This window comes from Heliangelus exortis, chromosome 2 (genome assembly GCF_036169615.1).
Source record: "Heliangelus exortis chromosome 2, bHelExo1.hap1, whole genome shotgun sequence".
NCBI lineage: Eukaryota > Metazoa > Chordata > Aves > Apodiformes > Trochilidae > Heliangelus > Heliangelus exortis.
The window spans coordinates 47,501,877-47,528,915 of record NC_092423.1 but is presented as its reverse complement, the minus strand read 5'-3'; the positions used below and the strand labels follow the sequence as shown (position 1 = coordinate 47,528,915).

At 39.9% G+C, this 27,039-nt stretch overlaps 1 protein-coding gene across 32 annotated transcripts in view; it reads right to left on the bottom strand.

Moving 5' to 3' along the window:
• ARPP21 (cAMP regulated phosphoprotein 21) overlaps positions 1-27,039 on the bottom strand; it is a 198,265-nt gene that overhangs the window by 66,536 nt on the left and 104,690 nt on the right. For 20 of the 32 annotated variants that reach the window (XM_071735977.1, XM_071735996.1, XM_071736011.1 and 17 more), the window contains 6 exons: positions 26,595-26,673; positions 25,214-25,273; positions 24,199-24,339; positions 9,195-9,303; positions 7,207-7,308; positions 609-646 (listed from right to left, as the gene is read on the bottom strand). In XM_071735977.1, the coding sequence (XP_071592078.1) occupies positions 609-646; positions 7,207-7,308; positions 9,195-9,303; positions 24,199-24,339; positions 25,214-25,273; positions 26,595-26,673 (529 nt within the window). The remainder of the gene's footprint in view (positions 1-608; positions 647-7,206; positions 7,309-9,194; positions 9,304-24,198; positions 24,340-25,213; positions 25,274-26,594; positions 26,674-27,039) is intronic. The other 12 variants (XM_071735994.1, XM_071735995.1, XM_071735999.1 and 9 more) reach the window with 2 other exon arrangements.

The following is a 27,039-nucleotide window of genomic DNA, read 5'->3' as shown; positions in this document are numbered from 1 at the left end:
GGGATTTATTATAATAAAACAAACACCCCTTAGAACTCTCAGACAGCAACAGGAATTAACAGCTGGCTCAGGCATCACTGTTCATGACCACAAGGCAGCAGTAAAGCAGATCAGGTCTGGGGGACTTGTGAGCCTTCACCAGCAACAAGCGAAGGCAGTGTTGCTCCCCAGCCCCCCCAGAGTGCAGGTTAAACAACACAAACACAAAGATGGTGTCTCATAAATACTGCTGGAGTGCTTTTTAAAACCAGTAAGATATATTCTAAAGGCACTCCAGAGACTTCAGCATACAAAATGAAACATTCGGTGAGTTCCCCCTTACCCCAGCCCACCCCGATTCTTAAACTGAAATGCAATGTTTTGGGAAAGAAGTAGTAACATCTTTTCTGCTCAGATACAATTCTGCAAGGCAATCTCTTTCCCCCCCCTCCTACGGCAGAAAAGCACTGAACATAATATGGATCAAACATTGTTTAACAGCCTTCACATTAGGATAAATACCTACAGAACTACAGATAGACAGATATATAGAGAAAACCAGCTAAGTTTAACACACAAAAAAAAAAAAAAACCAAAACAAAAAACCCCCCCGAAAAACTATTTTTTACCTGTTTTCCACAAAAAGGTTTTCCTGGGAGCAAACTGACTGAAAAATAAAAAAGGCATTGTATCAGACGTTCTAGATATGCTCTGCTGTTCCAATTCCTTCCTCGATTTTAGAATTATCTCCCCTTTTCAGGCTTAAGGGGATTTCAATTCATGCATCATTTGCAGAAGACAAGAGGGAAAAAAGGTCAAGAATAAGGTCAGGCCAGTAAACTGAATTCCATGCATTACAACACATTGCCAACGAGGGGTCTCTGTTTGGAAACAAACTGAAACTTCTCGGTTCTGAAAGCAGAAGGCGGCAGTATGTGCAAAATACTAGCAATTCAAAGGGGCAAAATGTTTTTCCTGTATAACATAAGGTGCCACTGATATGCCCTACCACCTCAAAATAAGACTGCAGTATAGCAGAACTGCAGGTAGGAAGGACAAACAGAAGGAAAGCATGCAGAACTGACAAAGTTGTTCAAAGGGAGAGAAGATACTGCAGTACTCATTTCACATTTGTACTTGGAGAAGAAATAGTCATAGCCACATTGAGATATAAAATTATTATAATCATCTTAATAATCATATTAACAACAATAACAGTCTGTTGCAAAAACGTTCTCTGCTGGAGGACTTATATCCTGAGAAAGGTGAAGGACTCAGAAGGAATAAATCCTGCTGGCAAGTGTGTAATTCTTTCAGTGTTACTTAATTTTTTATGCAGAGAAATGGAGCTGTGCTCAATTTCCCATGAATAATTCTCTCCCTTTGATTTTTTTCATTTCCCTCCTATTTCATGTTCACTACAGAAAGTGCCTCGTAGCTGTCACTGGGTTATATCTCCATGAGGTACAGAAGACGGGACAGTCAGTACTTGCACTGAAATTAGAAGGCAGCACCAGAGATCATGCCCATTACTTCTGTGACAATGGGACTCAACTCAAAGAAAAATGCAATGCCATCATTAGCTGCATCAAATTTTCATGGTATGGGACTTGCACGGGTTTGAGATGTTTCTGCTTTGAAAAGGGTGATCTAATGACCTACCCAAAGAGTGCTGGCCAACACCAGAAGCAGCACCCTTCTCATTCCCAGTGCTCCAGCAGATGCATGGGCAGTTTTCCCTTAGTACTGCAGCCAGCACCATCCCACCAATATACACAAGGAAGGAATTTAGCCCTGAGAAGGCAATGCAGTTTTTCATTAAAGCCGTATTTTGCCACCTCACAGCGTCCACATCTGGGAACATCTGACAGTTCTGCAGGCTTCCCAGGCAACCTCCCACCTTACACTCCAACTAAACATATGTAGGGCTCTGGGCTACATCAGTGGATTGTGCATCTCTCCTTAGCACAAAGCCTCAAAATATCAGGAGCAGGGTTTCCACTGCCAGGGACCAAACTCCCACCAGCTGACCCCAGGCTGAGAGCAGACACAAGCTATTCCATCTAAAATGACTGGAATCCTTTGTTCAACTCTAACACTGCCTCTTCTCCTTATTCATGTGGCTTACTCAAGTTTTCATTAACAAAGGTGGCTGCACAGACTTCAGCATAGTCTACCTACTAGCATAGTGAAATCACCCTGTGGGCTTGTACAACCTCACCTGTGGGGCTGTGTCCCCACCTTGAGGTTCATAGAATGGCTAATGTTGGAAGGGACCTCAAAGATCATTTAGTTCCAACCCCCTGCATGGGCAGGGACGCCTCCCACTAGATCTGGTTTCTCCAAGCCCCATCCAACCTGGCTCTGAACACTTCCAGGGAGGGGGCAGCCACAACTTCCTTGGGCAGCCTGTTCCAGTGACAGGAATCTGTGATAGGCAGCTGTGTGCTGATTTCTCTGTACTCACATTTCCAAAGCAGCGTTACAGCTACTCTTCCAGAAAAAAGCAAGTAAAAACATTTGCTTAGGCCACAATACTGGTCTGTGCTCCCACAAAGTTACAAAAGCAAAAGGGCGTATACTTTTCCGATTTTTGTTTTAATTTAATTGCAATTTTTTCAATTTTTTAAAGAGGCTGGGGCATAAAGCAGAATAAATATCTGGGTCTTGTATTTTATCAAGGAAGTGAAGAGCTCTGCTCCCTTTTCAGTGTCTTGATGGGAACCAGTATCAACTGCATTATAGACTTAAAGACAGAGTCTGTAATAACTCCATTTGTCTTCCTAGTTGAAGATGCTGGCACATGGCCACACATCCCTGGAAACCGTGAGGCTGAGAGGCAGAGAAGACAAGTGCTTTTTTTATTATGCTATTCTTGTTGCTAAAAAGCAGATGGCTAATCAGCTCTGGATAGCAATTTAGCTACTACAAGGTCAGAACTCACTTTCCTGATCTATAGCATCAATAATGCTCCATTTAAAGGACCAGAAAAGCCTAAGTACACAGCACAGCTCTTGTCAAAAATATTCTGAAAACACTTGTCTCTTGTATGATCAACAGAAACACTGACAACAAATCTACAATAGGAAAAAACTTATGTGAGATCACCTACAAATTCACCTCCTCAAAGACCTCTGTGTGCAAGATTTCCATTAAAGTGCTCTGTGTGACTGTCATTTATTAAATAAGTATTTCACTCTTTGAGTTTTCCAGAACCCTTTAAAGACTCACCTGGAAACCATGCATCAGCTCTAGCAGTGCACTAGTTATACTGAGGGTTGCTGCTCTTGTTTTTAATTACATTAGCCAACACAGATAACTATTACCATGCAGCAATATCCTGCAGTGGATACCATCAGGTAATCATTTTCACATCAATTAACAAGATGTGATAGATCTCAGGCTTGCAACTAATGTGTATTGCTTGATCTGCAGCCACAAACAAAGGCTCTGTACAACAGTAAAGCAGTCTTAGCATCTATGGGTTCATGGCAGCCAACATGAGGTGTGTCCTTGTTTTGTTTTTATCAATTTTAAACCCTCTTCTTCCTAATCTTTTCCTACTAGATGGACAGGAAACATTCCTTTCAGGACTCTCTTTAATCAGAGAGTGACAAAGATCGTAGTGTTTTCCAAAGTAGAGAAATCATTATTTATTTTATCTAAAGGTTCTGGTTCTTCAAAATACACTCAGTCCAAAACAGCCATTACAACTGACAACAAAAAATAAAAAGCATGGTGCATTTCCTTTAAAAAGTCCCATGTGCATCATGGGCACTTCTAGCATTTGTGTAAGTAATCAAACATCTACTTTTGTCAGTGAATACACAATGATTACTGAAGAATACATTTATGAACAATAGATTATCCTTATGTGATTCTAGCTCATGAGGTTATACTTTGCATTAACCTCAAAGAATTAAATTTTCCCAATGTTATTTGATTGCTAGTCTTTAAAATCAATTTTCTGCATGCTTAAAAGCCAAATGTAGTGTACCATTTATGCACACATGGGGGTTCTTAGTTAAATCTACAATTTGAACTAACACACGGGGAAAGTACAACATATACTTTTTATTATTAATTTAAAATTGTTGTCTTTCTTGGACAATTACTATTCAACCTGTTAAAAGCAGGTTGGCAGTTCAGACAAGAAATTTCTTTGCAAGACCCAGACACTCCAGGTCCTCTGGTCCAGTGTACTTGGTTGTAAAATTCACAAATTATTGGAAAACTAAGTTTCCAATCAATGCATGTTTCAAAAAGGAAAGGTTGTAGGCTTTGCAATTAAAAAATAACCTTGAAAACAGCTCTGAGCAAAAAAGAACTCATGCAGCACTACTTCACTGTTAGCAGACTGAAAAGTTGGAGGTGTACTTTGTAGTTCTTCTTTCAGTGAGCTGGAACGATCACATATAGTAACTACTTATTTCTTCACCAATCCTTTTATTAAGATATCACATTAACATGCTTCTCAATCCCTGCTGCTTGCTATGACTCTACACATGACAGGGGCCATTAAAACCTCAAGGTTCTCTTGTCAAAATTTATGATAGCCAACACAGCACATGGAAAACTTGCCAGAAAGTATAATTTAAACTGACTAATATCAGACCAATCATTGTAAGGACTAACATAATGATGGCACTATTCATGAACATTTATTTTGTTAAAACCTTCCCACTTGGAGATGAAGATATCTGGTGCACTGGAGTACTGCAAAATCAAAGGAAGGGAAAAGCAAGCTTTCTGTGGCCTGGTAAATGGGGTCCAGGTTAAGATATTTTTTTACAGAACTGGAAACATGCACAGAATTTTTTGGCTTTTCCAAAGTTCTGACTCTCAGGCTGCTGTGTTATCCTAAGAGTTTTGGGAACCTCAAATATATTTAGAGAAGGGTGCTAGGTGCAGCAAGGTAAAGCAGGACTCTTGACCATCATGGCAACCCTTTGGAGACCTCTCATGCAGGCTCTCTTCATGTATACTTTAATTAGAAGTCAAATACTTATAATCCATTTTCTAAGGTTCATAAGCAAGGCACCGACAAAGGCTTCCCTACAGCTGTGTAAACAGTGTAGAGATAAAAAAATATATTATATGGTTAATCTCTCGCTGTCTTTCTTTCTACATCTATAATTTGCAGGATGACAAGGCTTAGGTACCTACCTGAGAGAAACCTGGGGAGAAGTGGATTAATTAATGATTGCAGAGGTCTTTAAAACTATAAACTCTTACATGCAGTAAGTGGCTCCCTATAACAGGAAGCCATTGCTCTCTTTCCTAAAATTTAAAAAAAATAACATTGCCCACCACCACAATCACTGACATCATCCCAAACCCACCTCATATATGTGAGGAGTGCTCCACTCAAAAAAGCTCAGCTAACACATATATTCCTGTCAATATTATTAGTATTATTGCTGAAATTCACTGCACTACGATGCTCACTAACACCTGCAATAGCAGGGAGAGAGAGCAAATGAGTGGGTATGAGAGAGAGAGGGAGAGATACCTAACACTGCTGATTTTTAAAAATGCTCACTCTCAATTCCTTTAAAATGCCTGCCACAAACCACACTGTCACTTGCTGCTCAGAGATGCTAACCACAGATGGACCACAACCACCTCCTGCTCTGAGCAATTACGATGCTCACCTCTTGGCCTGTCTTTAAAACACAAGTATCTAGAGGTGAAAACAGCAACACATTGTGGAGCTCCTTTCATCACACTTTTCCAGACACCTCTTTCCCAGCCTGGCATTTCTAGCTGCTGCTTGTGATAGAAACCACATTATTTTGGCAACAACTTTCCATATGGTATTTTTAAGCAAAACTTTGCCTCATTTGAGGTCTGTTACAAAAGCCAAAGACTTGGTTTGGTTTGGTTTGTTTTGTACAAGCTCCTTTGTAATAAGCCAGAAACAGCAACTTCCATACAAGAGATGGGTTGCAAAGAGGCCTTGGCAGCCCGTGAACAACTCTGACTCTACTGTACATACTGTGACAGTAGTTACATCAGACCCACATGCTGAAAGCCAAATGTAAACTGAAGGACCTCTGTTTTAACTAGAATAGTCTCAGTCAAGAAAGAAAAAGCCAGGCTAAAAATATTTAAATGTGGCAAGCTACTTATAAACAAGCAAAATTACTTATCACAAATGACAAAAACCCCACCTTAAAACTATACAATGTATTCTGAAAAAAAAAATGTAACTTGGATGTGTGCAACTTGAAAACCAGAACAAAATTAACAGATATCTAAAATAATTCTACTACTCCTGCAACATATGAACAGTTTTAATTTAAAAGGACACTGCCAAGTATGATTTTCAGCAATCGTTTTAATTGGGTTTATTGCCCTATTCCTCTATATGGTAGAACTCCCACTGAGGATTTAAATTAAATGATAAAATATTGGCTTTTTTTTTTTTTTTCATTTTACTTTTAGGACCCTGTCATTACAATATTACAGCAAATTATGATGATCTTCCTTTTTCAGGATCATGAGGTATTGCCCACAGATGTTTTGTATTTAAATGTTTCCCTCTAGCAATGTAGCTTGTGCAAGTTTTGTGGGGTTTTTTTGTGCAAAGCAGGAACTATAGTGCCTATTTCATTTTACTCCTTTCAGAACAACATCCTCAACAATGTGACTGACTCCTTCTGATAGCAGAAATACAGTTCCTTAATCAGTCATTTCAAAAAACATGCTGCAATTTCCCATTTAACCTCTAGCATTTCTGTGTTCTTATTGTCTTAGTGCTACAACACTGCTACGAAGAAACAAAGCTATAGTGGAAGCTCTGCAGAAGGACACTTAAAAAAATTGATCCAGCTCAAAATATGAAATAACATAGCTATTTGGAATTATTGAGAGTGTCCTTTTAAATCACTGTTCTTTGGCTGGCAGAAGAGGAGGAAAAAAGAAGGAAATCTAGACCACACAAAAACAAACATTCAAAGAAACAGGGTAAGCACTCCCCAGACAACATGCTGGGCCTGATCTCTCCTCTATCCCTCTCCCTGCAACACTCATCATCTCCTTCTTCAGAAACCAACCTCCACACCTCTCCAGCTCCTCTGGAACCCTCTGCACCAATCGCCCTTCCCTGTCTCCTCCAGCTCCACAGGGTAAATCCAGTTTCTGTGTTGGTGTTGGAAGGGGGCAAGACTGTCTGACTACCGACGAAGGTATGGCACTAAAGAGGCAATTAAAACAACTACTCACATCTTGTGCAAATATTCTCTCCCTCACTCTCTGATACTCCTCTTCTCTCTCTTCAATTGATTTACTTCGTCTGTCATCTCTAAATGGAAGAATTCTGTTTTGCTGAGCAGAAAGAAAACCAGGAGGGTTATATAAGTTGAGCTGTTAAAAACTGCCATTAAGTAATTGTCAGCTGAGAATAATAAATGTTCACTTAAACAAATGAAGCATGAAAACGATAGCTGTCGTTCCTGCACAAAGCACCCTGCAAGGCTGGGTTCCTGAGGGCTTCCAGGTAGATACCACATGTGGGTTTGTAAAGCAAGAGACCAAAACAAGGTTTTCTGCATGGCTTTTGTGGTCCCATCATCCTAAATGTGTTTTCACCCCAAGCCTAAGTGCCATTTCTCTCAACTGCTAGGATTTATTGACTCTCCTCCCAGATGTGAAGAGCAGGTGGGCAGGCAGCACTGCACTGCCTGGAAAATCGAGGAAGAAAAGAGGGAAACTAGGTGGCTGTTAAGCTTCAAACCCTAGAAGAAACCCAAAGTTTATGTGTACACGAAGGAGATGTCCCAGTTGTTTGGCACAAGTGTTTTACCACTTCCACACCCTAAAGGAACCTTTCGCTTCAGTTTTGATGGGAAAAGAATGGCCACTTGTGCCTCACAGTGCAGAAAATTGCTGTGCCATTGGAGGGAGAAGAGAAGAGGACCCCCATCAGGAAATGCTTCACTGGCAAATGGGTTTCAAGCACTGCTCCTTCTCCCCCTGCATCCTAGCACCTGGTGAGCTAAGTCATGTTGCTTTTCATTGTCTGATCCCCAGATGTTCATCACACCCTGAAAATGCTTGGGTTTTGCTTCTGAAGCCAACTCAGATGCAGCAGAACTGGCAAGGCTGCTGTACACAGTTGAATGAGAGGCAAGGAGAAAAGGGAGGGGGGAAAGGGAGAAGGAAAAAACCAAAAAAAGAAAAGAAAAATCAGGCTTCTACTCAAAACATAAAGGAGAATGGCAATGAGATACTCCCTGGCAGGTCCCTCCACAGATATAACCTAAGCAGAGAAAGCATATACTGTCTTCTTACCTGCAAAAGTTCTCATACAAGCAATTCACATTAGAACCCTTTTTTTTTTTTTTTTTTTTTTGGTCAGGTTTGGGGGGTTTTGGGTTTATTGTTTTGTTTTGTTTTTTGTTAATATCTTCCACATCCACAGCTTGCACTGGATTGAAAGAGCACAACACCCGCTTTTAAAGGCAGCACAAACACAGGCATTTCCCTGGTGCTCTCCTACTTACCGGGCTCACCTAAGGTGTTACAGCACAGGCAATACAGAAGGGGAACGTCTGCTACAATACATGCATGACAAGCAAGTAAGTTACACAGACAGTAAAAGGTGGTGAGGGCATGGGAGGGGGGAGGAAACTAAAAGCTGAAACGGATTCATTTTAGCTCAAAACTTAGCACTGGATGTGTCTTTTTTTTTTAAAAAAAAAAAAAAAAAAAAATAAAAAAATTCAACCTGGCCTCACCATCACGTTTGTTGGGGGCATTTTTTTTTATTTTTACTTTTTGTATATTTTTTTTGTCCTCTTTGGGCTACATCAGTTGATCACCAGTCCACACCGAAACTCGGCTCCGAACGAGTACAAGGGAAAGTGAAAGCTACAGGGAGCGCAACAACCACCACAGTCAGGCCAGACATCGAGGAATGCGACTGACGCAGCCTTCCACGCAGCCCGGAGCCGCCGGCATTCCCCCATCCCCTGGGCATGCAGCAAGTCCTGCGCCAAGCAAACCACCCATGCAAACCCACACACTGCCAGGGCTGAAGCGGCCACGCCAGGGCTCAATGCTACCCACGGTGGTACGTTCGCCAGAGGACGCGGGGAAGGGGCAGGAGGGCAGGGGAGGAGGAGAGCAACAACAAAAGAACAACAACAACATCAGTCAGCCCACCTTCAAAAACAGAACAAATTTCAGCAACTCTCGAACCGAGAACCAACCTGATTGTCTTCTTTATCAATACTAGAGTTATCTCGCTTCAAGATAAATCGCTTCTGGGACTCTTCACCTTTTTCATCTTTTAAATGTTCAGAAAACCTTTGCTCTGGTCTGCCAGCAAAGTAAAACATAGCAATAAAAAAATCTTTCTTTTGGTTTTGCTTTGATCTTTATTTCTCAGTGCTCTTTGTTTTCACAGAGGCATTCAGTGCAAAAGCAGATAACACCTGTGGTCATGGCGAGATGCTGCCTATAGCTGTCTGAGGCTGCTGTATTGCTGCTAACTGTTATTGCCATAAACAGCTTTTGTTGTTGTTGTGTAGCAAGGAGCGGGAATCCAAAGTCTCAGTCACTGGAATATTTAGTTTCTCCTCACTGTGACTGAAGGACGGGGAAAACAAATTAACATCCTGTAGGTTAATTTGCTTCCTTCAGTAGCTGTGTGACTTAGGGAAGGCTATCCACCTTTAAAAGTAAGGAAACTGACAGGAATCTTAAAAACCACAACCAAGACTTTCCTCACTCCTGATACTACAAAACCAGTAATTGGAGTGACCGATGGCCTTTTGTTTAGACAAAGAATTACCTCATCACCATTAAGTGGGGAAAAATACTCTGTAACAATCTTAGAGTAATAATTAGTTCACTGATGTAAATCCAGACATTTATCTATTTATTTATGAAGTGAAACACCACTGGTAAAAAGTGCAACAATTTCAGCTTCATAAACTTGGATGACGCTGTTCCCCACATTCCCACCTTGTGTCAAGAGCAAATTTTAAGAAGCATCTCATGTCACTGAGGTGGTCACTGCTCACCCCTTGTAGCTGCTGTCAGTAAGTAACACTCCAGCCTGTATCATCCCTGGACCCAAGCCCATGATGTTTCAAGCCTTGCTGATGCCAATAGGGTGACCAGTATCTTGGAGAGCTGAGCTGGGATTCACACACTGCTTGCCCCCCAGGTGAGGCACTGCTAAAACACAAGCTGGTTGGCAAGAGCAGCAACCAGCTGTGTCATGCCTCAAGGCTTCCATCAGGGAACACAACTCTCACGCTTTGCCCTGAGCTCCTGGCAGCAGTACAAATGGGTGATGCTCATGTCTACATTGAGACCTACACAAAGCTTCCACTGACAGTAATGGACCAGATGTGAAGGAGTCAAAAGGTAGAATTTACAGAAGCCCGGTACTTCACAAATAGCTTTTTTAAGCCCACTGTGTACTTCAAACTAACAACCTCAGCTTCATCTTATCTCAGAATGGAAAACTAAACCAGGTGCCTAAATTGGCCACCACTAGCATTTCTACTCACAACTTGCATGTTTGTGACAAAGCAAGAGAAAAATACAGACCCAATTTTCCACCATTTTTGAGAATTCAAGAAACCTTTCTCCACGATCCACAGGTGCTAGCACTAGCAGATAGAGAGTCCAGCAGATAACAGTCAGCAGCCTCTCTGGATGCTCTGCTAGCCTTCTTGTTGGCAAGCCCAGAGGAGCATGGCTCTCTGCATAGTTTTCTAATCCAATGGGTCATTAGTCATGTTTGCTCATAAACAGAAAGGCTACAAAACCCTCTTAATGGATTGCTAGACTCCTGTTAAGGTGCTCTGTGCCTGCACAGCCAGAAGAGATTCATTACCTCAAATATTCTGCTTTGACAGGACCAGCTGAGGAATGTTATTTTTCTGATTTTACATCCTAACACACAAACAAACCTTCTGCTACCAGTGTAAAATTTATAGTTGTAAAATATCTGCTGAGCATCTAATAAACTGTTCACCAAGCACAATAAATATCTAGGATTTTAAAATGCAGAGGGGAAAAAAAATGTCATGAAAAATTAGAGAGAAAAAAAAGCTTGAAAAATCAATTTGGAGAAACTACTCACTTATTAAAACAACAACATTGTTTGCATACTTCATAGCATTATTTTCTTTTTTTCAACCATATTTTCACTTCATTTACTATTTATAGAATGTGAGATCAAGCCATGAGCCTAAACTAATGATCTGGCATGTGCCTGTTAACAGAATTAATCTACAAGCCCAACAGATGATTAATCTCCAGTCGTGCAAAAGAAGTTTGCCTGGGCAGAGAGACCCCATGAGTGTGCAAAGGATGATGGAGTTCTATGAGCACCATGAGAAGAACCTTCCCTCCCAGTTGTTCCTGTCACTCCAGGTCAGTGTTACCACTGAGGCTGCAAACTGCATGAACAGCTCTGGTAGTAAGGATGCAAAGCCTGAGGGAAGACTTGTCAAGTGCAACAGGATAACATGGCAAGAAATATCTCCAGGCACACCAACCTACAGGCCTCTCTCAGCAAGTGCTCAACTGTTAAAAATCAGAACGGGGTATTCAGCTGAGAGAAAAGGAAACTTAAGGATTATTTCACAGAAGATACCAGAATCCAGAGATATTTGCATAGGGGAGGTTGAGTATTTTTTTTACAAGAATGTTTACTTAATTTTCTGTTTTAACAAATACTGCAAAAACATATCATTAGCACACAGATGGCAAACTAAGTTTAAAAAAGAACAACCAAATGCTGTAGTCATGTGGGTGGAGGAGAGGTTGGTTCTGCAAAGATTTTGTCTGGGTTCTCTGATGCAAGACAGGGCAAGTTCCACACTCACAGCTTTGAAGCTCTCTACCACTGTACAATGCATTTGCTACAAGGAAGAAGAACCACTGTGGTTACCCTGGGGAAATTTGTTGCATTATTTTATGAATTAGTGGGTGAATCACCTGCTTGAAAAGGGAAGAAAATAATGTTGAGTAAGATGCAGTATTCTGTCATTATACTTATACTGGATATAATGACAGTATTACAGCAGACACAGTAAATTCATCTCATGTGTGTCCAAAATGAATACCAATCACATTTACTTTCCTTCTAAGCTTTTTAAGTCCTGAAATTGTCAGGAGTAGAGTTTGTACAATAAACCAAATTGTGCTCATGCATGTAAGAGAGTGATTTTATCAAGCTTCTTTCACTGCTAGCATCAATTAAGTCAAAGCACAGTTTACAATAAAATCAGGTACTTACTTACTATTACCACACTGGTTACCTAATTTATAACTTCAAATTCTAACCACACCTCAGTTTCATTTTAAGTGGTAAAAATGGAATTTGCATAGCCTTTTGGAAGAGCCATTGAGTGTTTCTAAAGATCTTATCACTATCTCCAGTACTCTGCCTGGGGATTTCTGAAAAAAAAAAAACAACCCAAAACAAAACACAAAATCCACAAACAAAGCAACACACAATACCTATCTACTATATTGGTGGCCACTCAGTAAACCCATCTGCACATTCATAACAATCTGCAGGGAAAGACACACAAATGCAGGCTTACAGAGTAGGCTGTCCACATGTATTATAGGCATTATTTCATCAAGTCTCCGTATCAGGAATCAGTGGATCACCTGAGAACCTCAAACCCCAACTACTCCAATAAAGCTCCAAAAGACTGAGTTATACCTTAAAGCCTCAGAAAGAAACACATGATGAGGGGGAAATCACACAGGCTAAAAGAAATGTAATGTTTGGGCTGCCTGTTCATTTGTTGTGTTTTTATTTAATACAACCTTTTGATCACCCAAATTTGTGTTGCTTGACAGTATAGGTGGAACCAGAACATTGGTGCTCTAAAAATAAAAATTAACAAAAACACAATCACTCATCAACTCATTTAATACTTCCTAAAAGCTGTCAGGGATCTCAGTTAAGTCCTCTTTCTGGCAATGTGTTTCAGGACAAAACACACAGCTCCTCTCCACCTTCCATGTAGAGCTTTAGATCAGTTGCTATGAATGTTAAAGAGAAATTGGATCTGAGAGTGAGTCAATGCACTTTGCCACATACCTACAGGCTACTATCCAGCCTTCTTCTCCCCCCCAAATCTTCCAGAATGCATAGGCCCTTTCAGCAGGCAAGAAAGCTGCTCTTCTCCATCCTGCCTAGCAAGGCAGCACCACATTATTCAGGTAGGTGTCAGTAGGATACCCACAGGGAACCAACTTCATTAGGTGTCCTGCAGCACCCAAACCTTTCCCCATGAAAAGGTTTCTGAAACTCTCTCAGCCTCTGTGGACTTCTGCAGTCTTCTCACCTCACTCAAAATCTTGGGAAACCTTTTTGTCTTCAATTTTCTTTCACAGTGAAAAAAGGAAAGGGATGGATTACAAAATGCATTAAACAATTATTTTAACTCTTTCAGTTCAATTTTGCATTGGGAGATCATTGTAAAAGTCATGTAAAAATATGGGTAAAGTTTCTAATTTCCGTGCCTGGAAAAATATAAATGTGAGGGTGACCAAGGTTGCTCAGAGAGGTGGTGGAGGCTCCAACCTTGGAGATACTCAAAAGCCACCTGGACATAGTCCTGGGCAATCAGTTCTAGGTGGTGACAAAGGGTCAGACAAGATGACCTTCAGAAGCTGACACCAACCTCAACCATGCTGTCAAGGTGTGAAACACTAAGGTAAATAGTAACAAACAAACCTACAAAACCTACAAACCTATAGTAACAAAACAAACCTACTTCACTACCTCTTTCAGATGTCTTTTGTGTGTCTTTTTGGTTTTGCAAGTTGGCCATTATAATCTACTGTTCTCATTTTATAGTTATACCTTACTTAAGCAAGACCCCCCTCAAAAGACACTTTTCTGGACTCATTTCTTACAACAAAGCCTATGTTTGGGAAATGGTAAAGATGGAATAAGCAGCACATTTCTGCATGTTGATAGAAACATCCACTGTAAGATTTTTTTTTCTACCATTAAAATGATGATTTTAATGTGAACTACTTTCAATCACTTCAGTAGTGCTCCTCTCAACTTATCATAGTGTGACAAAAAACAGAGTTTGTCCCTCAGGCACAATTTTTAGAAGGACTCCATAAGGAGAATTCCCCATTATGTGTTCATCTAATGCTTTTGTTTCCAAGTCAACCACTTTAAGTAGCAATGAAAAAACCCAAACACCCTACCTATCTTAACCAGGTATTCCTTATTTAATCAGATTATGGATTTTAAAAACATACTGCAGAGTGGTAATAGGTATCAGGTTACACAGACTAAGGAAGTCACAGGGCATTTTCTTGCATCTTGCCATGTTTAGAGGAAAAGCAAAGCAATTTCACAGACCTCAGTTTGCATGGGAGCTAGAAGTTAAATACTAGGGTCAGAAAAATCTGCCCTTGTTTCAATTAAGTCAATTAACTCTGAAATAACTGGCTAAGAAACAGGAAAACAGTGATACCACACCAAGAGGACAAATAGAAAGAGACAAGTATGAGCTTTGAACATTACAGTTCTGAGGACTTAGTCACTGCATTAGCAGAGCACATAAGCAGTCTGGGATTGTCAAGGCCCACATATATGCAGCACATAAATCTTTATTGTGAGGCACATGTTTCTGACAGTACACAGGCTGTTGCAAGATGCCTTTCAAAAGCAACAAGCAACAACCTTACCATGTGGGGAAAAGATGGTTTTGCACATTTTACCTGATGTAGTTAAAAATACAGCAATTGCTGCAGTGCATGTCATCTGCCAAAGCCTCACAGGTGATAGTGAAGCAGCTGTGTGTATGAATGCAATACAGAAAAGCAAGATGAAAAGTTGGGATCACTTCAGTGTGCAAGAGTCTAGAAATAAAAAATGAAATCTGCATTTGCAATGCAACATTCATTTAACATACATAATGGGGGACAGCATGCCTCCTGAAAGAATGGCAACACGGAGTGAAAGATAGGGTAATGGGGGTAGGAACAGGCAAAACACCACCCCTGGGTATCAGCAGGATCATCATCTGGCAAACAAAATGAATAACCAACAAAATGTTCTTGCACAAGCATCCCATCAGGAGGGCAATAGGATGGCAAGACCGGGGGAGAATTGCTGCTGCTGGCAAGATTCAGAGAAGTTTTGAAAATTTAGGGCACACTAATACAGGTGTTCTGATGGTCTAACAGTGTTTTCTTGTTATTTGCACTTGTCTTTAATTAAAACAACTGCTCAGTCCAACATCATCTTGGCCTCTATTTTGAGGGCACACTGTGACACATTATGGTGGCTTTTCCTGCTTCGCTAGTTTATGAGTATCTACTAAATCTGCATGCTGTGCTTTTTTTGGGTTTGTGCTGGAGGCTCTCCTAGGACTTTGCATTACTGTCCCAGTAAAATACATGACTATTTCTTTGCTTTACTTTGTGAGCCAAAGCTCTTATTATCTGCAGTGCAAATGAGTGTCTTGATCATGGAGGCATGGGAACATTCCGAGTGTTCAAGAATTTACAGAACTTGGAAGCAAATATCATCACTGTCAAAAGACCTCAACTTAATGATGAGAGGCAGGAATGCAGCCCTACAGGTTAAATGGTTTGATTAAATTCTCTTAGAAAAATGTTCTTCAAGAATGGGGCTCAGAATTACAGACTTCAAACAGGTTTCCTGTATTTAAGGGCTAAAAACAGATTCAAAAAGTCAGCATCAGAATTTGAATACTGGTAATTGTTAAAGTACAGCATAGTTATATTACCATAACTTAATAGTTAAAACCACTCAAGATGGCATTTCAAGCATTTGAAGGCAAATGCCTCATTAACAGATTGCTGCTTTTATGGTATGAGTCACTAAGAACGCCTGTTATGATGGTAAAAGCACACTGAAAGCCATTTAAAAAAAAAAAAAAAAAAGGCACAACCCTGTAACAAGACAATTCCTCTTCAAGGTGCTGTCTTCTCTGTAGCACAGGGGAAAAAAAAAGAAAACATAATAGGAAATGCTACATTTTTCCTGTAAAAGACTGTATATTCACTAACATGTTTTTCAGACCAGCATCTGGACTCTAAACATGTTCTGTATTTATGACTAGGCAACAAGTATGTGAAAACTCACAAATTAATGACAGGCATCCTCCCCCCTCTAATTGGGGTTGCAGAAAAGTCTCATAGGACTGAGCTGGTAACACTACATAGAAGAAATGTCCCCTGTTTGTTTTTTTTTTTTGAGACAGGAGGTTCATTCTGTCAATCTTATCCACCCCCTTCAAGACACCCAATTGCAGTTCCCCAGCAGTATGATTTCAGTAGCATTTCTTCATTATGAAAATTATGATGAAGATGAAGGCTGCAGGATAGATAGAGATGATGTACACCAAAACTCCTCCATGCCAAGTGATTCTGTGTGAGGACCAAGGAAAGGGCCAGATCCTGAAGGCTTTCAGGGTATATTGTATTCAAAGACCCCGATCTAATGTTGAGGCATCATCACACAACTCGCAACACTCACAAGCCTTCCTGAAGCTTAATTCCAAAAAGTCATCCTGGTTTATTCTGAAGGTGCAAAAACACAGCATATTGTGACTCTCTGAGAGTCTGCTCAGTACAAGCTTCCTTATTTTGTGGTCTGAACACAGGAATCTAGCTCTGGACTCTGGGGAGAAGCTGGTAGGCCAAGGCCACACTGAAATAAGGGTTGTTCTGCTAGTCAGGGCTGAAGCATAAAGCCCTTTCTCAGACAGGGACCATTTTAAGAGCTTCAGAATGCTCCTGTGATCAAACTGAGATTATTTTTGTACCTGAGGGATCTGCTTTGCTTGCTCCCATTTCTCTGGACTGCTTTTATTTCTTGATATTCATGATGTCTACTGAGACTGAACATCTTGCACAGTACCAATTTATTTCCAGCTATGTAAGTGGTAGCATAGTTTATTACAGAATTCATTAATACTTGATCTTAAGGATGTGGCATAGTCTGTAAGTTGCTGAAAAATTACAGTCTTGCATAACTGCTGCCATCTATTTAAAATTAAATTTTACTGTCTTGGAAGTTCAAAATTAACAAGGAAGAGAGAAAGAAAAAGGAAGCAAATTCAAGATTTGAAGACAACTGATGAAAGGGAGACAGTTCCCTAAAAGTCGATGATCTGATAAAAAAAAGATTAGTCCTCTTGAAATGCTTCATGCATATAAATTAATACCATAATAAATTCATGTGCTTAGTTCTACTTCAGGCCATGAACATTTTTCCCATTCTCAGGAAGAAGACTCACGGATCAGAGGTCATCCCATGAACAATCACTGCCCTGAACAGCAGCATCTGTTTTTAACAACCTGTCAGAGACAGCCTCAAAAGGCAACTTGGAAACTGCAAACAGAAGCAACTTACTTTGCTCATAAGCACACAAATTTCACAAAATTCACAATTTTCTTTTCATTTCTAGTGATCATGTTGTATTTTCTACATTAAACACAAGGCAGGCAACAGAAGCATAAAAGGCCATTACCAAAACCGATCTGGAACATCCCTAAAATTCTCTTGCTAGTGTATCAGCACCTCGTTTCTCAAATACCCAGATTTGAAGACTTTATTTCACCTACTAATGATGTACAGTTACCTCTGAGGAAAGCACAGGGGCCTTTTCAGATTTCCAGATGCACCTCCAGAGATTTGAAAGTACAAATGACCAAGCAGCAGCTTGATTAATGGGCACTTTCCTGCTACAATGTGGATAAGCACGTGAAGGCTTTGGTTAATTACTCATGCAAGGAAGAGCTTTCCTTAACTGAATTACCTACTTGCTACTCCATAGCCCTCTTTTCCTGGGTAACCTCCCATCTCCTCGCACAGAGCAGGCGATGACAACCTTCCAGGTTTATCAAAACTTAGACTTTTCAGTGGGGTGATTGCAAGGATTGAAAACAAACAAAAAAACCACAACAAAAACCCCACAAACAAACAAACAAAAGAGAAATACCATTGATGCCCTCTGATTAATGCTCAACTAATATTACATTACAGTAGAGAACAGCTGTAAAGTACATGTCCACCTTAATTATAAACAATTTAGTTTTGTATATATAACATTATATGGAAATGTAATATTGGAGCTATTAGAACTGGTTCATTAACCCTAACATCTCATTTATAAAGGAAGTTGTTTTCATGGGTCCAGTATATGCCTGATCAAAGTAAGAATGAAGTTAATATTTAAGGGTCATATTCAACCCATCCTCAAGTCTACCAAGTATTTGGTACATAGCATAATACTAAATATTAGTATTTAGCATATAAAGCATAATATTGTAAAATCCCTAGCAGTTACTAACATACATACACCCTGAGTTACTTGTCCAGTTACTATCTGTCTGGATAAAATAACAGCAATTCCTCCTTGCCAGGTAGCTCTCTCCTGCAATAAGATGAGGCATTGCAGTACATGAGGTGGGGTTCAGGACACTGCTGGAAGCAGACATTTCCTGAACCTCAGTGTGAAACATCTAATTCCTTTAATGCTTTTCTGAAGCATTTCTTGGGAAGCTCACCACTCCTTCTTGGACGTAAAATTGCTTGGCATGAAGGGATGCACTGCCCAGCTCTGGTCTGCAGCTCTGGCTGCAGCTGGAAATGCCAGAAAGGAGCTAAAGGCTAAAATCCAAGCATCACAGCAATGACTGCAGGGACACTGGGCTCTTCCATCCTAAATACAATTATGGTGTTGAAATAAAGTTTTGTTTTTTTGTTTGTTTGGTTGGCTGGTTTTGGGGTTTTTTTTTTTTTTTGTTTTCTAAATCACTCCCTTGTTTAATGCCAGATTGAAATAAACAGATTATTTTTTGATCTTGTTTGAAAAGGTCAAGAAATAAAATCCATGAAAGCCAACAGAATTTGTAACTTAAATGTTACTTAAACTATACAGGTTGCTATGTAGTCAAATAAGCTCACAGTTGTTATTTTATGTTATTATCTATACTCTTACTATATCAGTTGCATGATTTTGCTCTCAGAAGATCATTATTCTGTGTACATATATGATAATCAAGGGTAGCAAAAGGTGCTTAAAAGTAGATGCAATACCATACAGTGAACTCCTTGCCAGACAACTGACTGGGGAATGGGGGAAACCCAAAAACCGTGCTGCAAACTGTCTGGTAAACACTGAATTGCTGCGACTGAAATTTCACAAAAAACGTATGTTTAGGTATACAGCTGTAACTACTACCATGTACCTAATTAAAAAAAAACCAAAACCCAGACATTTACCAATCACCCACGGAAGATGTGTCATCCATCCGCAAAGAACTGGTTGAAGAAATAGAAATTATTTACACTGAACAACATGAATACCTTATTCAGTCTAGGGGAAAGGTACACTTTTCTGCATGCTCCAAAGGCTGTAACATTTGGCACCTCAAGGAAGCCTTCCTGGCACTTCAGCCTAGGGTAAAAAAATTTCTAGAAACTATTCTTCACTCTAATTGCCCATGTTCTGTGAATGCCATTTAACTAACATATCTGTAGGACCTTGTACAGATTCTTAAGATGGTGAAATCAGCACAGGACACTTGTACTACCACAAATGTTATCTACAACAAAATCACTCAGTGTACACACAATAGAAACCTACCAAGAGCTTTTCTTCTCTTTGTGATTCAAACCACCCTTACACAGAGGAGACAGAATAACACAGATTGTGTGTTGTACCTATGAAGGTCTTGCAGGTTACCCAAAGTACACATCATGCAGTATGCCTCCTGCTCAACCCTAGATTATAAAGAACTCCTGTAATATACATAACATTGTACTTTTGCCAAAAATTTTTAGTGCATCTCAAAGGCACCAAAAAACCTACCGACTGGGCCAATATTATATTATAATTTACATATTAACAGAGTAAAAAGAAACCAAAATATTACAAGGATTATAATTCATAAAGCTCTTGGAAAAAAATCAGTCACAACTGAAGACGTTAATATTGATATCAAGTTCATAATAGGTATCTTACACCCTCAGAAATTATAAAAATGTCTACATAAACATTTTGTATCATAAGCACTCCAACTTCTCAGTGCTTATGAGCCCCACCACTCATGCTTATATAAAAATGTACATGCAAGCACATGGGGGCTATGGTACAGACATCCCTGACATGTGGGTGATGTTCTCAACAAAATGAAAACCCTTTTCATTTACTAAGAACACCAACCACACTTCCTTTACATTTCTCCACCTATCTACAGATAAACATATGAATGTGATTAAACTGATATGAAGAATAATATGAATGGTTCTGCAAAAAGCTCTGAAGTACTTCCAGTGGTATGATAGAAATTATGAGTATACAGAATAGAAGGTGGCACATACACATTTCATTGGCTCCAACTTGGGAAGCCCTAATATATTGCCTCAATTCCAAACTTCTGTTTATATCATATTTCACTGTCTTAGGTTCCCCATACACTTCAGTATATCTTTAGATAGATGATATGCAGACACAGATGACAGGCAAATATACATTACAATGGTGACATGAGCAATTTCATACTGAACAAAGTATACTTCCCATTTTAAGTAGCATTAAGCTCTTTGGTTATAAAAACAAGACAACAACAAAAATAACCCCTGCCTCGTTTTCTGACCAACTTTTCTCATGTATACCACTGAGAAAAAGATTTTAAAAGCTGGGCAACTTAGTTAGGCAAGACTTTCTAAAACACAAGATAATGAAAAATCCTATTTCTTTTTGAAAATTTTTCTTTTTTAACCTAGTCTTAATTTCAAAAATCAAATGGAAAGATAATTTGGTTTTAAATCCAATATTCTGTAACAAGAGTTAAAGAACAGATTACTTAACTTTACAAAGATTAAACACTGGGGTATTTGAAGTCATCTCTCTCTCCTTTTAAAATTTCATTTAATAAAAGAGCTTCAAGAACAATATGACTTGTTCACATTCCAGTAAAATTAAAAACGAACAAATAAACAAAACCCCCACAAACAGGCACTTTAGATTAGGCTCTTCATCATAAATAGACTTCAGACTTCAAATTAATCATTACGGTCTGACTGTATTTTTAAGAGGGACTTCACTGACAGTTCCACTATTGCAATCCTCGAGCGATTAAAGTCCCAGTGCATTTTTACCATTGTCTTCTCCTCTTCATAAAGCAGCAGAGTTGACCAGACGAGCCACAGCCCTCCTCTCAGCTGCAGCCTCTTCGCTAGGCACTTTCTCAAATTTCAAGCCTCCAAAAAGCAGGTACTTCCATAGACACAAGTACACAGACATCGTACTATCTATCGTGGACAGAAGCTGCTCTAAAACATCCAACCAATGAAAGAAATAAAAAGCCTCCATCCACTCCCTTCACACCCTGGTCCCACATTTGACAGCCCCTACTCCATCCCGCAGCACCTCTAAGGCAGCACTGTTACCAGATTTTCCCAACCACGCCATTTATTTCAAAGCTATTAACTCTCTTGACACTTGTGCCTCCAAGCACCTGCAGGCAAGGAGGATGGGAAGTCTCTGCTGAACCAAATAAACACACCTCAGTGCCTGGAGTCAGGGAACAACTCATCGCCTCCAAGTGTGAGCAGAGTTGTGACACAAACCCTCACTTGACCAGAGGAATAAGCCACATGGTGCTTATTCAAGCACACATGGCAACTTGGCAGTCACATGCTTTTCCCAAACAGGCACACACACCCAGAGAAGTCACAGCCGGTGCAAAATTTATGAATTCTTGAGTATGCAAGCATATTTTTCCCTCTCTACACTATGTGGCTGAAGTACTTTGGAAACCATATGCCATAAAGAGATAATTTATTGTCAAAATGCAAACCTTCAGAACATCTGTCTATGGGCCCTCTTCATAAATTCGCATAAAAGTGTCAAGACTCAGGCTTACAGCACAGCAGAAACACACTGAAAAGTGTTTCAGCCAGCCTCCAGATTCTCTGGTGTTCTGGATACTGTCCAAGCAGTAATTAATAGAGTCAACACATTCCCAGTGTTTGCTGGGAACAAAATTGACACAAAATTGTCTCCTCTGAGAATAGGGAAACACAGAACACATGAAATCACATCAGATGCTTTCAGATGTGCAACTTACACAGTATTTGCTGCGGATAATAAGATCTCATCAGCCCTTATTCAAGCTGGATAGTAACAATCTATTTTCTGTCAGAGCCAGGGACGGTTTTAAAAAAAACAAACATGCCATCTCCTCCAATTATGAAAACAAAGAGCTACTCCTACAAAGCTTTATTTTACAGCAGTATTGAAATCATGTAAATAACATACTGGAAGCACCATGATGCAGTATGACCTTCACATACTCCTGTTTCCTACCATCATGTCACTGCAGAAGGGAAGAAATCCACAGCTTCTGTGGTCCTTACATAACAGCTCCCCTCACAGACAAGAGAGGGGCAAAGCCCTGTGTTTATTTCTGGAAGATTTACTCAAGAATGGTGTCTGAACCAATCTGACTGGCTTCGTACATCATCTCCACCTTTTAAGACGACCTCCACAGCTGAAAGGGTCATTTGATCTGTTACACCTCTGCAACAGCCAGCATGCTGAGCTTGCCAACAAGGATGCCAGTTTGTGTCTGGTAAGCAGCCTTGCTTGCTCATTCCCACCAGGCAAGAAGCCACAGTTTCACCAGAACACTCAGAGTTCTGAGTGCTGAAGAAGACTTCAGTGTCCTCTCCAGAAGCACTGTGCAGGCACTTCCAACAGAGCTGCTGCCCATCGGTGGGATGAACAGCCACTCAACCAAGAAAGGCTTTTTCTTATTTACAGCTCAGAAAGGAATACCAGCTTGCTGCATACCCAACTTTTTCTTATCCATACCTAAACATGCCCTTGTGCAGGGGCAGGCATTACCAGACCCTGAGGCTAAGCCTTAGAAGCCTGAGTATTAGTTTTATTGAGCTACTGTAATTCTCTTGACTTCTGAAAATCAGATTGTTAGTGCAAGCTTTATTCAGACCTTCAAAAACACTAATGTCTAAGTGTTGTTTTACAGGTGCCTAAGTATCTCAGAGATAGCTCACAAAAAGAATCTAAAATAAATTGTGCACGATCTTAAATTTGCTTCACACATTGATTTTTAGGGCTCAGTGAAATAACAAATACCAGTGTGTTTGCCTCAGGTTTTTATCTAGCAAAACTAGTCTCTTTCTAGCCTTTCAGAGGAGAAGTTAACAATATTTCTTAAAAAAATAAGGAACCCAACTGTCTGCAACTGAGTCTAGGTAAATCACGTTATTACTGGATATATAAATGAAATTGTTTTTATTCCTCCTACTAATCGAATACAGGAAGTACACAATCTTAAAACAAAGCTTTCCTGTTCCAATAGCAGAGACCAAAACTTCATGGGTCATTTTTAATTAATTCCTTTTCATTATGTAGTTCATAGGTAAAGAGGGAGAGGAAGACTGTGGTTCCATGATGGTTAATAAGCACGTGGCACTTTGCAGAACAAGTGATGCTGATTAGGGCAAGGATGCAATACTGCATCTTTGCTGAATTAACCAGGTAACTTTGTATTGTGCTTTTGCTAGCTTTATACAGGTTCATGGAGGAGAGCATAAAGAATGCTAGCACAAGTTTAACCTGCCAGGAATGCTGCAATGTCTTTGACCCATCAGAAGGAATTTACATCCTGCAAAACATCTGTGGTCAATGATGAGATTTGAAGAGAAGAAGTGGAACCAGGAGGGGAGAAGAGGAAAAGGGAATAAATGGTGGTGTGTGGTGAAGGGAAACCAAATCCTAAATAATCAGTTTGGGCAGAAAATTACTCTTGAAGCAGGGAGAGCCAGAACAAGGGAACAGGCAATCTCCCAAACACATTTGGGTTATTTAGGAATATAGCCATATGGTATCAAGTGACAGATAAAGCAACAAGCTCATTTCTGTAGCAAAGTGGTGGCACTAAGGAGTCAGGGAATGTAACATTCTGAGATACTTTGTTAAGTTTCTTGCAAGGGCTGATTTCTGCTTATGCTTATCTATACCCTTCAATGACCTCATGGTGTGAGCCCTGTCCTGCCCTCCCACACCAGAAGTGAATAAAAAGCACTCACTGTGCTTTTTATTAAAAAAAAAAAAAAAAAAAAAAAAGCCATCACACAGTCATGGTACAAACCAGCTCTTGTCAAAGGCAACAGGGGAAAACACAAGTGTTGCTACTTACATTCTTGTATTGCTGGTCTTGTTGATAATTACAGATTTTCCAGTTTGATCCACATTGTGATCCATTCCAAAGTAAGCTGCCACTCTGTGCACTAACATCCTCTGATATGACGACATCTGAGGGAACTTTTTATAGTGATTACTGGAAAAGAGAAAATAAATCACACTGATAATTATGTTTCCCTCTGACCTATAATTAAATGAAAATAGCAATGCATTTGATAATTCAGTGGATAGAAATCTAACTGAAAGCTTCTCCTTTGTGCATTTACATACAAATGGTTGCTACAAGAAGACAGAAAAAAAGAAAGGAATTGTTTTTAGAGTTTCTAATAAGCACATTTCCATGCACTACATTAGGACAAACAAAGCTCACGCTTCATGGTATCCAAGGAGTGCTTGGTATATTGGGAAGAACTTGTCCCCCCAGCCCCGCACACACACTCACGCTCCCTGCACAAACAATCCTGCAGGTTTGCTGAGACACTGGCAACAGCTTTCTGCCTTCCTCCCAAAGGTCAGATGCAGGGCGATGCTGGAAAGATCCCTTCTGGCGAATACTCCTTTTTTTCTTTCTTACTGACAAAATGCTGATTTCCCCATCAGCATAATTTCTTCCTCTGCTGCTCTTCTGACTATTTTTAAAGCTGCAGAAATATTGCATTATCAGGTCGTAATAATCCCCCCAGCCCAAGTTGGGTTTTATTTTCCAACGCATGAGAATAACAGAGCGCGAAGGGAAATCCGCGAGGCAGCACATTTGATCATCCTCTGCACTAGAAGCTTTAATTATATTTCTGGACCTAAATGAGCAAAGCCAGTGCAATTACCGATGCAATGAAAAGCAAAAGGCTTTCGTTTATATCTACTGTATTTGGAGCAGTACCACCACGTGTCGGGAAAGAAAAGCCTGGTGTTGCAGCATGCCAGCGCGGTCCATACGAGCGCATCCCTCGCACGGCTCCCATCGCTACGCGCACGTGGGAGTTAATAACCCAGGGGGGAACTTGACTTACTTGTTGTCACTAATAAAATCAATTATTTCCTGTTCCATTTTCAAGAGTATCATCCTGTCCCTGCCAAAAAGAAATACAAGGATTTGTAGCGTCGACTGCAGATAGACATTTTAGATTTAAAAAAAAATAAAATATATATATCAAGGTTTGTAAGGCAATTTTGAAAGCACTGTCAGCCACCTTGATTAACAATGAAATGTGCTTTGCCCTGGCCCATCTGGAGAAGAATGAAGCCTGCTTTGCTGCACCTACACTGACAGACGTGACAGATTTAGTTCTTCATTGAGCTCAGCTATGGTCTGAGAGGGTTTCCAGCCACAGCAGGCTGTGATCAACATATTGCACAGAAAGACTCTGACTGCTATCGCTAGCTTTAGTCCTTTCCCACACTTTTTTGATGGAAAATGAGATTTCCAGCTAGCCCAGCTCTTTTCTGAGAAGAGCTGCTACCAACAGAAATTTTCAATATTTTGTGAGAGATATCTCATGCCAGGCATTGATCTGTAGGTGGGAACCTGAGCACATCTAATCTAGTTAAAAAGCACAATGGAGATCAAGGCCTTTGAACTATGGTTCCCAGGAAGCAACCTCACAGCTTTTCTCCATTTCTCCATCAAAATGGTGTGTTTTTAACTGGAAAGCCTCAGATGTTCATTACCTCCCCCACCTCTCCTGCCAAAAAAAAATTCAAATATTTCCCCAGCATATTTCCACATCCACATTTTTTCCTAAGCTTGACAGAGTCCATCACTCCTTAGTTCTTTTCAACTTTCTCATTTTGTTCAGATAAAACAATTCAGGGACCTTCCATTATCTACACAAGAGGTTATGCAAGCTGCTAGGTACCCAATTATTCCTATCTCTCCTGTAAGTGCAGAATTACACTGCCTATTTAACAGATTCAATTGAAATGAATGCTGAAAAATCACAATGTATAAAAATGTTACAGATCCTTCCTTAGACATTTAGAAGCAAATATAATGATGAGATGAGCTTGCTGCTCCAAATGAAAACTACAGGAATACCAAGAACAGAATTTGGCACTGTGCACAGGATTTTCAATTTGTACAACATTGCCAAAAGAATACTATAATTGCCCAATTGCAATGGTTATAATACATTACTGCTACCATCATGCAGGGCTATATGCAAGAAGGTAGGACAAAGACGAGATGGCACTGAAAGTAAATTTAAGCAATAGGTGACTGAATGGGGGGAGAAGTTGATGAATGTAGCTTTTTGCCCAGTTAGTAGCCTACCTCCTTTAAATTTTCCCTCACAACCATTCCAGAACTATTAAGACACTGTGCACAGTTGCAGGAACTTGAAGATCACCAGTTAAGATATCAGGAGGGCCAGTGCTAACAGAGAAAATACCTACCTGGGGTTATTCTTTAATGTGTTAATGAGAAACTCATGCAAATCTATGCCTGTTGAGTCTGTGTATTCTTGACTGCAATCTGAAAAATACAAACAAACACTCCCTGCTCATTTGTTTCATTTCAACAATTATGATTAAGCTATGCTATAAATCAAATCCATTTCCAGCAATCTGAAAGCACATGCTCTGAAAGAAAATGTTCATCTGTAGTTCACCCAAGAAAGATCTACACTTGGAAGCACCAGGTAGGCTTTAATGTTTCCTGTGTACTGTTCTACTGAGAACACAGCACCAGAACTGGATGCTCAGAGAAACTGCTGCTCATTTGAAAATCAGGGGAAATGCCCAGTGCCACTTGAAACCCTACCAAGTTTTTCCTTTAAACTTTTAACTACAATAATAATTAAAAAAAAAAAAAAAAGGCAAAAAAAAAGTTTCATTCATC